This window comes from Dictyostelium discoideum, assembly GCF_000004695.1.
Source record: "Dictyostelium discoideum AX4 chromosome 1 chromosome, whole genome shotgun sequence".
Lineage (NCBI taxonomy): Eukaryota > Evosea > Eumycetozoa > Dictyosteliales > Dictyosteliaceae > Dictyostelium > Dictyostelium discoideum.
Genome location: NC_007087.3, coordinates 3,001,912 through 3,018,891, shown reverse-complemented (window position 1 = coordinate 3,018,891; position 16,980 = coordinate 3,001,912). Strand labels below are relative to the sequence as shown.

At 22.0% G+C, this 16,980-nt stretch overlaps 7 protein-coding genes and 1 non-coding gene across 8 annotated transcripts; 5 read left to right on the top strand and 3 right to left on the bottom strand.

Moving 5' to 3' along the window:
- Positions 1 to 13: 13 nt before the first annotated feature.
- Positions 14 to 1,151, top strand: med7 (hypothetical protein; the record flags this gene model as incomplete). Its single annotated transcript, XM_640984.1, has 2 exons — positions 14 to 807; positions 908 to 1,151. The coding sequence occupies 2 exons, from the start codon at positions 14 to 16 to the stop codon at positions 1,149 to 1,151; spliced, it is 1,038 nt and encodes a 345-aa protein (XP_646076.1).
- A 77-nt stretch (positions 1,152 to 1,228) lies between these two features.
- DDB_G0270558 (hypothetical protein) lies at positions 1,229 to 2,502 on the bottom strand (the record flags this gene model as incomplete). Its single annotated transcript, XM_640983.1, has 3 exons — positions 1,229 to 1,501; positions 1,591 to 2,250; positions 2,323 to 2,502. 3 exons carry the CDS (start codon positions 2,500 to 2,502, stop codon positions 1,229 to 1,231), a joined length of 1,113 nt encoding a protein of 370 aa, XP_646075.1.
- Positions 2,503 to 3,404: 902 nt separating this feature from the next.
- DDB_G0269566 (hypothetical protein) lies at positions 3,405 to 3,866 on the top strand (the record flags this gene model as incomplete). Its single annotated transcript, XM_640982.1, has 1 exon — positions 3,405 to 3,866. One exon carries the CDS (start codon positions 3,405 to 3,407, stop codon positions 3,864 to 3,866), a length of 462 nt encoding a protein of 153 aa, XP_646074.1.
- A 723-nt stretch (positions 3,867 to 4,589) lies between these two features.
- DDB_G0269564 (hypothetical protein) lies at positions 4,590 to 5,291 on the top strand (the record flags this gene model as incomplete). Its single annotated transcript, XM_640981.1, has 1 exon — positions 4,590 to 5,291. One exon carries the CDS (start codon positions 4,590 to 4,592, stop codon positions 5,289 to 5,291), a length of 702 nt encoding a protein of 233 aa, XP_646073.1.
- Positions 5,292 to 6,009: 718 nt separating this feature from the next.
- DDB_G0270828 (hypothetical protein) lies at positions 6,010 to 9,184 on the top strand (the record flags this gene model as incomplete). The annotated part of the gene is made up of 4 exons (XM_640980.1): positions 6,010 to 6,133; positions 6,211 to 7,859; positions 7,986 to 8,238; positions 8,331 to 9,184. The coding sequence occupies 4 exons, from the start codon at positions 6,010 to 6,012 to the stop codon at positions 9,182 to 9,184; spliced, it is 2,880 nt and encodes a 959-aa protein (XP_646072.1).
- A 1,224-nt stretch (positions 9,185 to 10,408) lies between these two features.
- Positions 10,409 to 10,480, top strand: tRNA-Glu-UUC-4. Its single transcript has one exon. It is a non-coding gene; the product is annotated as a tRNA-Glu (tRNA).
- Positions 10,481 to 10,766: 286 nt separating this feature from the next.
- On the bottom strand, positions 10,767 to 11,427 carry racF1 (Rho GTPase; the record flags this gene model as incomplete). Its single annotated transcript, XM_640979.1, has 2 exons — positions 10,767 to 11,346; positions 11,426 to 11,427. Coding segments are annotated over 2 exons (582 nt in total).
- A 740-nt stretch (positions 11,428 to 12,167) lies between these two features.
- Positions 12,168 to 16,663, bottom strand: abcG14 (ABC transporter G family protein; the record flags this gene model as incomplete). The annotated part of the gene is made up of 3 exons (XM_640978.1): positions 12,168 to 15,710; positions 15,804 to 16,197; positions 16,281 to 16,663. The coding sequence occupies 3 exons, from the start codon at positions 16,661 to 16,663 to the stop codon at positions 12,168 to 12,170; spliced, it is 4,320 nt and encodes a 1,439-aa protein (XP_646070.1).
- Positions 16,664 to 16,980: the final 317 nt, after the last annotated feature.

The following is a 16,980-nucleotide window of genomic DNA, read 5'->3' as shown; positions in this document are numbered from 1 at the left end:
ATATTCAATAATAATGAATACTTCACAGCAACAGCAACAACAACAACAGCAACAACAACAACAACAGCAACAACAACAACAAACTCCTCAACAGGTTGAAAATGTCTCAGCATTCCCTCCTCCACCTCCATTTTATAAATTATATTTAAATTATAAAAAAGATGTAGATTATTCTAAACCAACAACAGAAAACTCAAAAAAAAACGATACTCCCGAAGGCAATGAATCAACTATTGAAAAAAATATAGATAATAGTGATGAAATGAATATAGATAATAATAATAATAATAATAATAATAATAATAATAATAATAATAATAATAATAATAATAATAATAATAATAATAATAATAATAATAATAATAATAATAATAATAATAATAATAATAATAAAGCAACAACATCAACAAATAAAAAGATAGAATTAAATAAACCATTAGCACCACCATTACCACCCAAAGTTGGAGCAAATTATGTTCAATTTGGGCAAACTTATTCAACAGTTGATATGTTACCCTCACTAGATGAATCAGGTGCTAAACAATTATATCCAAAAGGTGATATTGAACCAATTTCAGAACTAAAGAAATTAAATAGATCAATCCTTTTCAATTATTTACAACTTTTAGAAACATTAATAGAAAATCCTAAAAATTATCAATCTAAAATTGAAGATATTTCATTATTATTCATAAATTTTCATCATCTTTTAAATAGTTATAGACCTCATCAAGCTAGAGAAACTTTACTATCAATTATGAATGAACAAATTAAACAAAAGAATCAATCAAATGAATCAATTAAAAAGTAAATTATTTATTTATAAAATTTATTTATTTATCTATTATTTATTTATTCTAATATATATATATATTTTTTATTTATTACAAAAAAAAAAAAAAAAAAGAGCATTAGATATTTGTAAAGAATCATTAATGAATTCATTTAAAAATTTAAATATTGAAGATAAACAAATAGACTCTGCAACACCATTACCAACAAATATAACTTCACCAACAAAAAATTTAATGTCACCAACAAAATTAAATAATAGTCAAGATGTAAATATGAATGAAAATAATGATGATGATGAAGATAAAGAAATAAATTGGATGGATCAACTTTTAGATGAAATGTTAAAAATAAATTAATTTGTAATAAATTAAACAAAAAAAAAAAAAAAAAAAAAAAGGATTTTAAAGATTTTTTTTTTTTTTTATTAATATTTTTAATCTTTAAATTCTTTTATAAAATTAATTAAATCATTTGAAGATTGAATATTATATGAATTTGAATTTGGATAAATTTGTTTTAATAGCTGAGTTAATACATTATTTGAACCAATTTCAACAAAATAACAATCTTTTAATTGTATATTTTCTTTTTCCCATTTTTCAATACAATATTGAATTGATGATGTCCACTCAACCGTTGATGATAATTGTCTTGATAATAATGATTGTATTGATGACTCTGAAGTTTTATCTATATTATTTTTATACTAAAAGAAGTAAATTTAAAATGAATATAAATATTAATATATATATATTTTTTTTTTTTTTTTATTTTTTAATAATAAAAATACATTACAGGCAAAGAGTTTACATTTGAAATTACATCAATTTCAGGTTGTTTAAAATTTATAGTATTTAATTTTAATTTAAATTTATCACTACTTGGAATCATTAAATCACTATGAAATGCAGCACTAACTTCTAATTTAACTGATTTTGTAAATAGTTTTTTTGATTTTGCAAGTTCTATAACTTTTGAAACTCCAATTTCATTACCACTAATTACAATTTGATTTGGTGAATTTATATTAGAAATATTACAAATCATTATTTCATTTGATGTTTCATTAATTTTATTATTAATTTGATTTATTATTGATTTAAGTTCAAGTAATGAACCTGATTCAATCATATTCTTTTTACTTAATAATGCAAACATTACACCAGGATCACATTTACTCATTAATTGACCTCTATATCTAACCAATTCTAATGCATCACTAAATTTTATTGAATTTGATGTTGTTAATGCTGAATATTCACCTAATGAATGTCCTAATGCAAAATCAAATCTTTTTAAAAATTCACTTGATACTTTAAATTCATCATCTTCATTATTATTATTATTATTTTTATTTTTATTTATAAAACCTAATTCATTTTCTAAAATTTTAATCATTGAAAATGAGTGAAGTAATAATGCTGGTTGTGTGTTATATGTTTGTTTTAATTCTTCCTTTTTTAAAAAAAAAGAGTTTTTAAATTAATAAAAAAAAATGAAAAAAAATAGATTATCATATTAACTTACAGATGGACCATTAAACATTAAATTTGATATTGAAAAGTTTAAAATCTTGTCAGAGTGATTGTATATCTTTGAAATATAAGGAAAATCTTTAATTAAATCTTTTCCCATACCAACAATTTGACTACCTTGACCTGGGAATAGTAATGCTATTCTTTTACCTATTAAGGAATTCATTGACATTTTAAATAGGAAAAAAATAGTGAAAAAAAAAAAAAAGTAAAAAATATATTATTTATAATTAATTTGTTTGTGTGAAAGAAACAATGAAAAGTTTAAATTCCAAAAATAAAATTTCATTTTTTACAAGATGATGCTTGGGGTAAAAAAAAAAAAAAAAAAAAAAAAAAATATTTTCATTTTTTTTATTCATCTTTTTATTACATTTTTAAAAATAAATTAAAATAATAATTTTTTTTTTTTCTCTACGCAAATCTAAATGTTTTTGTCAATACTTTTTTTTTTTTTTTTTTTATTAATTATTCTTTCATAATTTATCAATATTTATTTTAAAAATAAAATTACCAACATTTATATGCAACATGATGGTTAAAATTTTTAATCAATATTAAAAATACTAAAATATTGATTTAAAAAAAAAAAAAAATTAAATCTATTTTATAACAATCAAAAAATAGATATATACCCCACACTTTTATTATTTTCATTAAAAAATAACTCAACCCACCACACCAAATTATACACTTAACACAAACATGAGGTGGTTAAAAATTATTTTTTGAAATAATATTTGTATTTTTTTTTTTTTTTTTTTTTTTTTTTTTTTTTTTTTTTTTATATTTAAATATTATAATATAATATATTTCATTTTTTTATTTATTATTTATAAAAAAAGTTGTACTTATACATATAAAAAAAACTTCAACACAATTTTATATATTTTTTAAAAACTTTACTTAATCTTTAAAAAAAAAAAATTAATCTAAAAAAAAAAAAAAGATATATTTTATTTTAAAAATTTTAAATAAATCAATAAAAAAAGGATATTTACCAAATAAATATTTTAAGAATATAGATATATATAAAAACAATTAAATTTAATAAAAAATTTTTAAAAAAAAAAAATGAAATTATTATTATTTTTAATATTAATAATAAATTTATTAATAATTGTAAATGGTAAATTACAAGGTAAAATATATAAATATAATATTAAAAAAAATGATTGGGAAATAGAATTAGGTAATTTACCAGGAAGTTCATCAAAATTTGAAAATCAAAAACCAAACTTCTTATATAAAACAATTGTAGACCCTCTATCATTTGTTGCATTAAAATTTGAAATTAATGATAATGAAAAGAAAGACGTTAAAATCAGTTGTAATGGTGGTACAAGTCATTGGACATTCAAAGATAAATTTGGTGATATTAAACCAGACGATGTAATTAGTCATAATTATGTTAGTAAAACATATTGTGCAAGTGATAATTTTGCTCCATATTTCTGGAACTTCACTTGTGAAAATCAAGTTTTTCCATGCTCCGTATCTGCAAGAATTGATTTTGGAAATATGAAAGGTTGTTAAATGATAAATTAAACCAACTATCATTTGTTCATAATCAATATAAAAGGAATAACACTTTATTCAAAAAAAAAAAAAAAAAAAAAAAAAAAAATTAAATAGGAAAAGTAAGAATAGTAATAGTATTTTAAAAATAAAAAAAAATAAAATAGAAAAAAATAATATAATAAAAATTATAAAAAGCAATAAAAAAAAAAAAAATAAAAAAAAAAATAATAAAAATAAAATAATAATAAAATAACCTTTCAAAAAAATTATTTTCTTTTGTCTTTCTTTTCTTTTGTCTTTCTTTTTTTTTTTTTTTTAAAAAATAAATGTATTTTTTTTTTTTTTTTCAAAGAGAATCAGGGGAATTAATTGATGATGTCAGGGGAACGCTTCAAGAATTTCAGACCTTTATTTTAAAATAACCCTTAAAAATGTGATGGTATCAATATCTGGCTTCCATTTGAAAAGTTACAAAAATAAAAACAAAAAAAAAAAAAAAAGATATTTTCAAATCATTTTTGTGAATTTTTTTAAAAATGGTCTGAAATTCTTGAAGCATTCTTTTAAAAAAAAAAAAAAAAAGTGAAAAAAAAAAAAAAGATTTTTTTTTTGGGAACCAAAATATCTTTAAAAAAAAACAAGTATAAAAATTAATTAGTTTTTTTTTTTTAATTTTATTTTATCATATTCTATTAATATAAAAATATATATTTAAATAAATAAATAAAATAATATAAAATGAAATTAAATTACTTATTATTATCATTTTGTTTAATATTAGTATTAAAACAAATTAACTATTCAGTTGGTCAAACTATCAATTTTATTCCATTATCACAAGATGCTAGTGATTATTGCACAGATGTAAATCAAATGGATGGTAACGGTATTGCATATTCAATTAAAACTGGTTATTGTTTTACATTGGATGGTTACAATAGTCATATGATTACAGCAGATAAAGATAACACAACATTCACCCATTACACTTATGGCGTTGGTAAAGGTGGTATTGCTCAATGTGATAAACCAATCTCAACACTCGAATTTGAAGAATCTTATTGTGTATATTCATTTGTTTTCAATTCACTCTACTCTGCCTACACTTCATCCATGAAAATTAATATTACTTTCTCTGATGGTATGGCACCATGGTACGATATTCCAAATAATTACTATGTCACTGCTTTATCAGAATATTGCAATAATCAAGATATTTTATTATTAGAATATACTGCTAGTGGTACATCTGTTGATTTGGGTAATTCTCAAGAGTTAAATTTATTCTGTAACAAACAAATTCCATTTACTCAATTATGTGAAAATAGTATTCACTCTTCTGCTGGTTGTAAAGATCCTGTAGATACTCAAACAACTTGTTCAAAACAACCACAAAAAAATCAATTCAAATCTATTTATTGTAGTGGTGGTGATATTTGAAATAAATGTCTGAAAAAAAAAAATAAAAAAAATAATAAGAAATTTTATATAAATAATAAATTAAGTTTTGGAAATTACTTTTTTTTTTTTTTTATTTGTAATTTTTTTATATTTTATTATCTTTTTTTTTTTTAAATCTAATATTCCGTACTCTTTTTTTTCTTCAAAATAAAAAAATAATAAATGGTTTAATAAAAAAAAGGATACAAATTCGATTTTTACCATTTTTTCGATTTTTTTTTTTTAAATCTAATATTCTCTACTCTTTTTTTTCTTCAAAATAAAAAAATAATAAATGGTTTAATTCTAAAAATAAAATTTTTAAAATCTGATTAAAAAAAAAAAAAAAAAAAAAAAAAAAAAAAAAAATCAAAAAACAGAATGGTTATATTCATTTTTTTTTATATTTTATATCATTTTTTGTATTTTTGAGTGTTCTATTTTTGTATACTAAATTCATACTAAATAAATTAAATTGAATCATTGTTATAAAAAAAAAAAAAAAAAAAAAATGAAAAATTAAATAAAAAAAAATGCGAATAATTATTTTTTTTTTTTTTTTTTGTGATTTTTTTTTTTTTTTTTTTTTTCGTTCGTTTTTTTTTTTTTTATTTTTATTTATTTTTTTTTTTTATTTTTTTATTTTAATTTTTTAATTTTTTTTTTTTTTTTTTCTTATCTATATATCTATAATTATAAGTAATAATAAAAAAAAAAAATGGGTAGATCAGCACCAAAAAAAACATTACAACCATCACTTGATTTTAAAGTGAAAAAGAAGAAATTGGGTAAGAAACCACCACCAAACCCAAATATTACAGTTACAACTTTTAAATCTAAAGGTAAATACCAAATTATAATTATTATTATTATAATTATAATTATTTTATTAACAATCCTTTTTTATTTATTTTTACAGCATTAAATATGCCAGGTCAAAATATAGTTGAAGAAAAAGATGATTTAGTTAATCATCGTAATTTAACATTAAAGGATTTATTAACAAAATTAAATCATTATAATGATCAAGTTAAAAAGGATGCAGTTACAGGTATACGTGATTTAATATTAAAACATCCAAGTGTATTATTCGTTCATTTAGGTGCAATTATGAATAAATTAGTAGAGGTAATCAATGATTTAGATAAAGATGTTAGACATTGTACCCATACTTTAATATCAACAATTTTACCAATGCTTGACGAAATATCAATTTCACCATTCATACCATTGTTTTCAGTTTACATTAATTCCGGTATGACACATTTAAAGACAACCATCCGTTTAGATTCATTACGTTTATTGGATATTTTCATTGATCATTATCCAAATTTAGTATCACGTAGTTGTCATCAAATGATTCCAAATTATATTGACCTTTTGAAAAGAGTATCTGGTGCAGCCACCGTTGCAACCATTTCAACTTCAACTTCATCCTCTGCAAATGTTCCAATTTCAGCATCAGTACCAGTATCTCAACAAAAGAACAAATCATCAACTGCTTCATCAACTCCAAAAGCAAATTCATTACATACTAGAGTTATGATTTTAAAAAGTCTTTTTAAATTAATTAAAGTTTTATTACATGAACCAGATTTATCATTCTCTTCATTATTAAATAAAATTCATAAACAAAGAGAAAATACTCAAATTATTGATGGAAAGATGGCAATTGATTGTAGTTTAACCTATCAAGCTTATAATGATAGAAAAGTTTTTCCAGATTTATTTAGTAAATATTTAGTTAAAAATAATGAACAACAACAATTAAATAGTGATGGTACAGTTAAATCATTATTTCCAACAATTTTAGAGACATCAGAAGAAGTTAAACAATTTTCAAGTACATTATTACCAATTTTAATTGATTTATGGTTAGAGTTGGGACCATCAAATCCAGGTATTTCATTCCAAGTTTTAGAGGATTTAGAATTGGTAGTTTCAATTATTCAACTTTTAGTTCACTGTTTAAAAGAAAACTTTTCAACCACTGATTTCTATGAACAATTAAGAAAGGATTATATTAAATTCTTTTCAGTTCATTTTCCATTTTATGTTGGTTCACCAAGTAATCCAGATTCAAAAGAATGGATTATAAGTTGTTCAATCAATTCATTGATGACTCAAACAGCTTCACACTTTTTAGGTTATTCACCATCGATTTCAAATGTTGATCAAACTATTAATGGTTGGTATCAACCATTCTTTGAATTTATTGAAGATGCATTGAATGGTAAATTAATTGATGAAAAAGTTGAGGCTACAAAAGGCCAATCTATTAAAACTCACATTTCAAATCTTTTATGGATAGTTAAAATTATCTTACCAATTTTATCATCAACTCAAAGTGAATCCATTTTAAATTCTTTCATTAGTTTTGATGAAAAATGTCATCCACATAGTACTTCAAAGAAAGCTTGTGTTTTCTTTATTAAGGAATTAATTGATATTCAATCAAATCCATTATTATCAAATGTTAAATCTTTTAAAAATATAATTGAATGGGGTTTAACTTCTTTACCAAAATTATTATGGAAATTGGGTAATTCTGATAATGATACATCATTGGTATGTAATTTTTTTTTTTTTTTTTTTTTTTTTTTTTTTTTTTTTTTTTTTTTTTTTTTTTTCTCTCAAAATTAAAATTATTAATATTTTCTTTTTTTTTTTTTTTATATATAAATATAAAAATAGATGATTTTAAATATTTTATTATCAGTTGGTAGAGATAAGAGTAAAATTAAACAATATGATTCAATTCAAAATGCATTAGTACCATTCTTTTTTACAATTTCAAAACCAACACCACAATTTCCAAATGGTAAACAAATTTATGGTCCATTCTCAAGTTTACCATTGAATATTCAATTTTTAGCTTTAAATACTTTATATTATTTCTCAAGTTTAAACAAAATTATGATTAGATCTTTAATTGCAATTTGTAGATGTAAGTTTTTTATTTTTTTTTATTTTTTATTTTTATTTTTTTAAAAAAATATTAATTAATTTTATTAATTTATTTATTTATTTTTTAAAAAGCAAATAAATCATCACCAGAAATTATTTCAATTGTTTTAGATTTAATTCATAATTTATATTTAGTTGGTACATTATCATTATCACATTATACAGCATTTTGTATTGCAATTACTTTATCAATTACATCAAAAGAAATTGAGGATAATACTAATAATGTAATAATGATTGATGAAGAGAAAATTCAAGAACAAGAAAAAATTATAAAGAAATTATGTTGGAATATAAATTCATTAAGATTATCAAATTCAATTGAAAATATTTTAGAACCAATGACAGAACCATTTATAAGTGAATTAAAAAAGATTTCAACAAATTTCCAAGATAATAATAATGAAAATTCAGGTGATTCTTTAAATTATATTTTATCTTTAATTTTATCATGTTTTACTGATAAAAATGATTATAATAATGAAATTAGAGAAAAAGAATTCAAATCATTATCAAATGAATTAATAATAACAATTACAAATAGTATTTTTATTTATATTTTCCAATCAATTAAATTTATAAATTCAACATCAACAAAAATTTATGACTTAAATATCATTTTAAAAATTATTCAATTGGATAATTCAAATCAAATATTAATTAATATTTTAAATTTAATTTCAAGTAAATTAAATGTTGGTAATAATCAAGTTGAAAAAAATAATAATAATCAATATTCAATTTTATCACTTATCGAGTTATTTAAATCAAAAGAATTATATGAAATATTCCAATTGTCAAATGTTAAATCAATCGTTGGTTCAATTGTAAAAAAAGTTGAAAAATCAGTTTCCACTCAACTTTCCACTGAGAAACAATTACTTGAAAAATTATTATCTGAAGTAAAATTATTATTTAATGAATAATAAACTTATAATTATTGAAAATTTTTCATTTTTTTTATTTATTTTTTTTCTTATTTTTATTCTTTAAACTTTTATTTTAAAAATTTTAAATATCTGGTAAACTAAAAACAATGTTGTATAAGGGAGTTTCTTTTAGTGTTTTGAAATTATCTATATCTGTACCTAAATGGGGTCTTTGATAATTTCCATCTTGCAACTCCATTTTGATATTTGTTTTTAATTTTTTTTTTTTTTTTTAAATATTCATCTTTATGTTAAATCTTATGAACCTAAAAGATTTCTATGGTACTTTGTGTTTTGGAGCTGATGGTCGATCGAACTAAATAAAACAGTCACTTCATAATTTAAATAATAAAATCTAAAACCGCAGAAAATTTTTTTTTAAAATTTTATACACATATTTGATAAAGTTGTAACGAAAGCAATAGTTCATTACAACAATTATTAAAATTAGTAGCTCATTTTTCATTTTTATAATTATTTATTTCCAAAATTAGTTTAATTAGAAATTAGATATATTCTTAACTATATTATTTTAATTATTTTATTTTGGTAATAATTGTCAAAACATTTTATAAAGTATAAAATAAATTTTCTTTTTCATTTTGTACTGTATAAAATATGTTGACATTTATTACTAAAAGATATTAATTGAAATATTATACTATAAAAAGAATATTTAAAATAAAACCATTTTAGAAATGAATAATTATAATAAAATTACTATGTAAATGAATAATTATAATTATGAAATTGAAGTTACTAATTGGAATAATTATTATAACTAAAAACTACTTTCGTAAAACCAAATGTAACTAAAGTGGTCTAGTTGAATTACGTTACAAATAATATAAATTTTGATTAATTTTAAATTTAATTTAACTTTATTTAATATTTTATTTAAATCTTTATTATATTTAATAATCTATCTTTATTTTAACACTTATTATATTAGTTTATATATTTTTATTTATTAAATAGTTTTTATCTTTTAGTAATTAGAATATTAATCTGAATTGAAAATTAAAATTTTTTTTATATTTATATTAATTTAAATGAGTTACATAATGATTATTAATACCATAGTTGAAAAAAATGAAAATTTTTATAATGTTTACTGATTTTAATATAATTATTATTTGAAATATAAATTGACACAAATTTTAAGATATTCTATAAATAATCTAACTTTATAGAAATATTATATCAAAATTTTCAACTAAATCCTCATTGGTGTAGTCGGTAACACTCTAGTCTTTCACACTGGTACCTCGGGTTCGATTCCCGAATGGGGAGCTTTTATGAAAAAATAAGAATAAGATCGTTGGTTCGATTCCCCTAAAATTAGCGTTAAAATTAACTGAATAATAATTTGGCCAATTTAAAAACAAATGAGATAATTTTTTAATATACTCATACAAAAAAATCATAATTAAATTGAGCATAATTAAAATAAAAAAATTATTTTATAAAATCTAATATAATAAAATTATATTTAAAAAAAAGAATGATTATGTTTTTAATTTTATGGAATATTTACAAATTTGGTTTTTTTTTATTTTATTTTATTTTTTATTTTTTTTTACATTATAGTACAACTCTTCTTCTTTGGTTTTTTAATTAATTTATTTGGATATATTACAGATCTAATACATTGATCAAAAACATCTTTAATACCTCTTTGAGTTAAAGCTGAAGCTTCTAAATAGATTGCATTAATTTCTTTTGCTTTTTCTAAACCTTTTTCATATGGTACTAATTCAATATTCTTTTCTTTTAATTTTTTAATTGAATCATTATCATTTCTAATATCTTGTTTTGTACCAACTAAAATTATTGGTACACCAGGAGCATGATGATTAACTTCTTTAAACCATTTTGTTGTAACATTTTCAAATGATGCTTGTGAAATAATTGAAAAACAAATTAAAAATACATCAGTATGTGGATATGATAATGGTCTTAAACGATCATAATCTTCTTGACCTGCAGTATCCCAAAGTCCAAGACTATAGGGCTTACCTTCCAACATCAAATTTGCACAATAATTATCAAAAACTGTTGGAATATATTCTGATGGAAAACCATTTGTAGTATATGAAATTAACATACAGGTTTTACCAACTGCACCATCACCAACAACAACACATTTAATATTTTGCCTAAAATTGGTAAAAAAAAAAAAAAAAAAATTAATATTAATTTTTTTTTAAAATAAATTTTATTTTTATTGGTACCAACATTTTTTTATTTTATTTAAATTCAATTTTTTTAAATTAATATTTATATTTATTTATTTATTTATTTTATTTTATTTGATTTCTTAATGAAAATAAAAAAAAAAAAAAATTATTTATACACCACAAAAATTAATTTTTTTTTTTTTTTTTTTTTAATCCAAAAATTTTCATTGAAAAAATATCTTAAAAAAAATTTGTTTGAAAAAAAAAAAAACTAAAAATAAAATTCACTTATTAGTCTATATTTAAAAAAATAAAATTTAATATTCTTTATTATAGATAAATTAAATTAAAAAAAAAAAAGAATATTTGTCCCATTCTTATTTTATCTTTTTAATTTTATCAACAATATTGATTTAAGACTATACAAATCACCTCTTTTTAGGCTGAAATTAATATCAAAAAATTGTAAAAAAAAAAAAAAATCAAAGTCCTTAATAACCATCCCAAAAAAAATAAAATCAATAAAGATAATTAATAATAATAAAATTAATGAGATTAATTTTTGTTGACAATACCTACTAAAAATAAAAAAAAAAAATCCTTTTTTTATCTTTGATTTATGAATATTTAAACTTTTTCAAAACAATTTTTAATTTATTTTTATTTATAATTGAAAAAGCTTTTTATTATAATTAATAAATTAAAACTTTTTAGTTTTATTTCAATTTACTTTTTTTTTTATTAAATATATATATATTTTTTTTTTTTTTATTATTTTTTTTTTTTATTTATTAAATTATTTATCTACTTCCTTTTCTAGTTAAATAAACAAATAAGATAACCATTAAAATATTGAAAACAAAGAAACAAATGATAATACCAACATTTCTCCAACGATTATCATCTGACCAACCAAGTGTTTTGTAATATTGTTCACCATTTTTATAGATACAATAACTACAGGCTGGTTCACCATTTAATATGGAACTCTCAACATAACCGGATGGTCCATATGATTGAAAAGCACTAGTGTAGTTTTGACAAGTATTATAACTCTTTGGGAATGTAAAAGTGATCATATCTTCATATGAACATTTAACATCGACAGTTTTTAAAATATTTGTAACAATACCTTCCATAAAGTAACGACATGGGTTTAAATGATACACCCATCCTCTCCAAAAGGTTGGAATTGATGATGGGGGGGTCATAACTCCTGAGAAAAGAAATAGGAAAACAATTAACAATGGAATCAATGTCATTGCAAAGAACATATTGATACAAACTGCTGCTACTGCTTGACCGAAAGAAACACAGAAAAACAAAAAGATAACGAAAATGAACCAGAAGTAAAAGGTTTGTTCACTATCACTAGTTTTATCCAATCCTGCGGTCCAGAATGAACAAAAGAAGAAAATTGTACCTGAAATAACGATGAATGGTAATTCTACAACAACAATTGAAATTGCAAATGGGAACCATGAATAGAATTTACTGGCAAAATCTCTCTTAAAGTATTCACGCTGACTAATTAATTGTGGCATTACAACGAAAATCAATAAGATACCTAACATGAGTGCTTCGAAAATAAAGAAAATTCTTTGATTCATATCACTACTTGAACCTTGAAGATTCCAAAATGTAAAACCAATAATTAAACCACAAAGTGCTGATTGAACGAATGAACCATATGTATAGTATGGATCTCTCCACCAAATTAAATTTAAACGTTTATAAACTTCTTTAGTTTGATACCATGTTGATTGTGAGAATTCTCTTGCTGGTCCATCACTTCTTATTTTATATTGTTGTGCACCTTGTTCTTTTAATGCTGCTAATTCCCTTGAAATATCTGCTAATTCTGGTGATTGTTTCCAAGTTTCTGGCCAATTAACATCAGACTTACCATGAACACCTGCACCAGTTGCTTCTAAAATATATTCTGCTGGATTTTCACTCTCAGTACATGGACGAACACCATGACGTTCAAAGTATGATGTTAAAGTTTTTGATTTTTCACCAATATCACCGAAATATACTGTTTTACCACCTTTAGCTAATAAAAGAATACGATCAAAATGTTCAAATAATACTGATGATGGTTGATGAATTGTACAAACTAATGGCATACCTGCATCTGCTAATTTACGAATAAATTTAATGATATTATATGATGATTGAGCATCTAAACCAGATGTTGGTTCATCAAGGAAAAGAATTTGTGGTTTTGCAACCAATTCAACACCAATTGTTAATCTTTTTCTTTCTTCAACTGAAATACCAACACCAGTTTCTAATGTACCAATTAATGCATCACCTAAATGTTTCATTTCCATCATTTCTAAAACATGTTCAACATATTTAAATTTCTCTTCTAATGATACCTCTGGTTCTTGACGTAATTTTGCAGAGAAACGTAATGCTTCTCTAACTGTTAAACCTGGATTGTGGACATCCATTTGTTCTACATAACCAGTAATACGTTCAAAATCAATTTCTAATTCTCTACCATTTAAATGTGAATCACCTTCAACAACACCCAAAGTTTTTCTCTTTGCTAAAACATCGAGTAAAGTTGTTTTACCAGCACCCGATGAACCCATTAAAGCTGTCATTTGACCTGGTTTAATCCAACCTTCAATATTGTTTAATAATAATCTTTCACCACCTGGAACTTTGACAGTGTATCTAATGTTTTGCCATGTGAAAATACCACCATCCATATGAAGAGTATCTTTCATGTTGTTTGTTGCATTTGCTACAATGGCATTTTGTTGTTTTTCTTCTTCAACATCATTCATTTTTGGAGCTTTACCTTTTTTGTAAACTTTATGAGTATAACCGCCACTTGTATGATCAATATATTCCATTGCAAGCATATTACAAATTACAAAGAAAATCCACCAACAATAAACAATGATGACATTTTGTGACATTTCACCTTCTTTGAATCTTAAAGTTTTATCCATATAAAACTCACCTTTAAAGTAGAGACTACCTTGTTCAATACCACCTAATGGACAAATTCTATATGCATCAAACTCTGAACCTTGATATGCTGGACCATATGGAATTGCAGATTCTAAACAATTAAATTCTTTACCTTCAAATTCATTTGCCATAATTGCTTTAAATGCATAGGTAAAGATATTGATATGTCTAAACCAACTGAACCATGGATGCATTTTTGGAATTGGTACTGTATAACCAGAATAGGTAAGCATGAAAATGATGAAAACATTTGAAATATTTTGAGCGATATACATCGATGGACAAAGGTAACCAAAACATCTGAAAAGTGCTGTACATGCTAAGCTTGCACCAACCAATGTAAAACTGAAAATAAAGAATTTACCACCATCATATTCCAAACCAAACATAAAGTATGCAATAATTGAAAATAAGAATACTTGAAGTAATGTAAACGGAATATCGTTAACAACTTGTGCAATATGTAAAGCAGATGGACGATATAAAGCATAACTCTTATGTTTTTGTAAGACACGGCGACCAATGAAAGTCATTGACATTTCACCAACAGAGAGAAAAGCATTGAAAATTACAGCTGAAAGAATTGCACCACCTCTAGTAAATAAACCATTAATATCACTTGCCATATTATAGAAAACAGATGAATATACAAATGCTTGAATTAATACTGAAAGATATTTTGTGAAAAGACCAAATTTATCATTTAAAATCAATTGAAAATTTCTTTTAGTTAATGCAACAACTTGCGTAATAAAACTTGTAGTATATTGTGATTTTTTGAAATTGGTTTTACTATTTTCATCTTTTACCTCTTGAACAAATGCAACTTTTGGTTGAGTTCTTTCAATTAATTCTTCATATTCTTTTTGTTCTTGAAGTTGATCTCTATATATATCAGAGTTTTTCCATGCTGCTTCAAAATCGGCTGAAGTTTCTGGAGTACGACCTTCAAAACCTTTTTTAATAATACGTTCTTGTGGATTTGTTACACCAGTTAAAAAATCTGGTGTTGATTTTCTTGGTTCACAATCGAAACCCAAGCTCATAAAATATTGTTTTGCCATACCAACTGGACCAAAATAAATACAACGACCTTTTTCTAAAACACAAACTTTATCAAATACATTATAAATTGAATCGGATGCTTGATAAAATGATGCAATTGTTGTTTTGTGTAATGTATCAGACATAATACGAATTGATTTTGCATAATCAAATGCTGATGCTGCATCAAGACCACGAGTTGAACAATCCCAACATGTAATTGATGCTGATGATACCATTGCTTCTGTAATTGTTAAACGTTTTCTTTCACCACCTGATAAACCTCTAACATATTCATTACCGACAATCTATTTTATTTAGGAAAAAAAAAAAAAGTAATTAGCAAAAGATAAAAAAAAAAAAAATTATTTTATAAATAAATAAAAAAAAAGAAAACTTACAGTATCAGCTTGATGAACAATACCAAACATTGATAATAATAAATTAAAAACTTTTTCACGGAAAGATCTTTTAGTTTCATCTGGTAAACGATTACCTGGAGTTTTACATTTTAATGCAAAATCTAAAGTTTCACGAACTGTTAAAGTTGGATGATGTGAATCTTCTTCTGGTGTATAAATAGATTCAGCTCTATATCTTTCAAACTCTTTTGATGGAATACCGCCATATCTAACATCACCTTTAACTGAAACATATGATGCAGTTTGATTTGCAATAACACGTAATAAAGTTGAACAACCAGCACCTGGTCTACCTAAAACTAAAACCATTTCACCATCTTTACAAAATGTTGTAACATCATGTAAAATATCAAATGTTGATGTTTTTTTAGTCCTATAAATAATAAAAAAAAAAATAATAATAATTAGTAAACTTTAAAATTAAAATAATAATAATAATACCATTTTTTTACTTACCAAAATGATGGTTTAAAAAAATTTAAAATACTAAAAAATGGAGTTGACATATCAGCAATTACAGATGCATCGGCACCAAGACCAACAACAGTTAAATTTCTAATGGAAACACCCATTTTTTTTTCATTACCACCATTTTCAAGATGCATTCTTTCAGAGTTTTCAAAATATTTTCTTAATTTGAAATCTTCTTCAGTTTCACCACCTGCCATATAAGATTCTGGATCTTTTTGAGCTCCAAATTGTTTTGATTCATTTTCGATTTTATTTGAGAATGAATCAAATTCTTGAAGAGATTCTTCAACACTTATATGCGGAAATTGATTTCTATCTTGGCCAATTTCTTTTAATTCTTGTTCAAATTTATTACTATTTTCTTCCATTTTGGAAAAATTATATATTAATTTTTTTTTTTTTTAATAATTTGAAAATAAATTATTTGTTTTAAAAAAAAATAATATTTAGTTAAAAAAATTTTTTATAAAATTTTTTTTTTTTTTTTAATATAATTTGAACTATAAATAAGTTATATGAATGAAAATAATAAATTGAATAATTTATTATTAAGTAAGGTAAAATATTTTTTTTTTTTTTTTTGTTTTTTTTTTTTTTATATAAAAAAAAAAAATAATAATATAATGAATATTTAATTATGGAGTTATATAAATTATTATTTTATTATTATTAACCCTTTATAAAT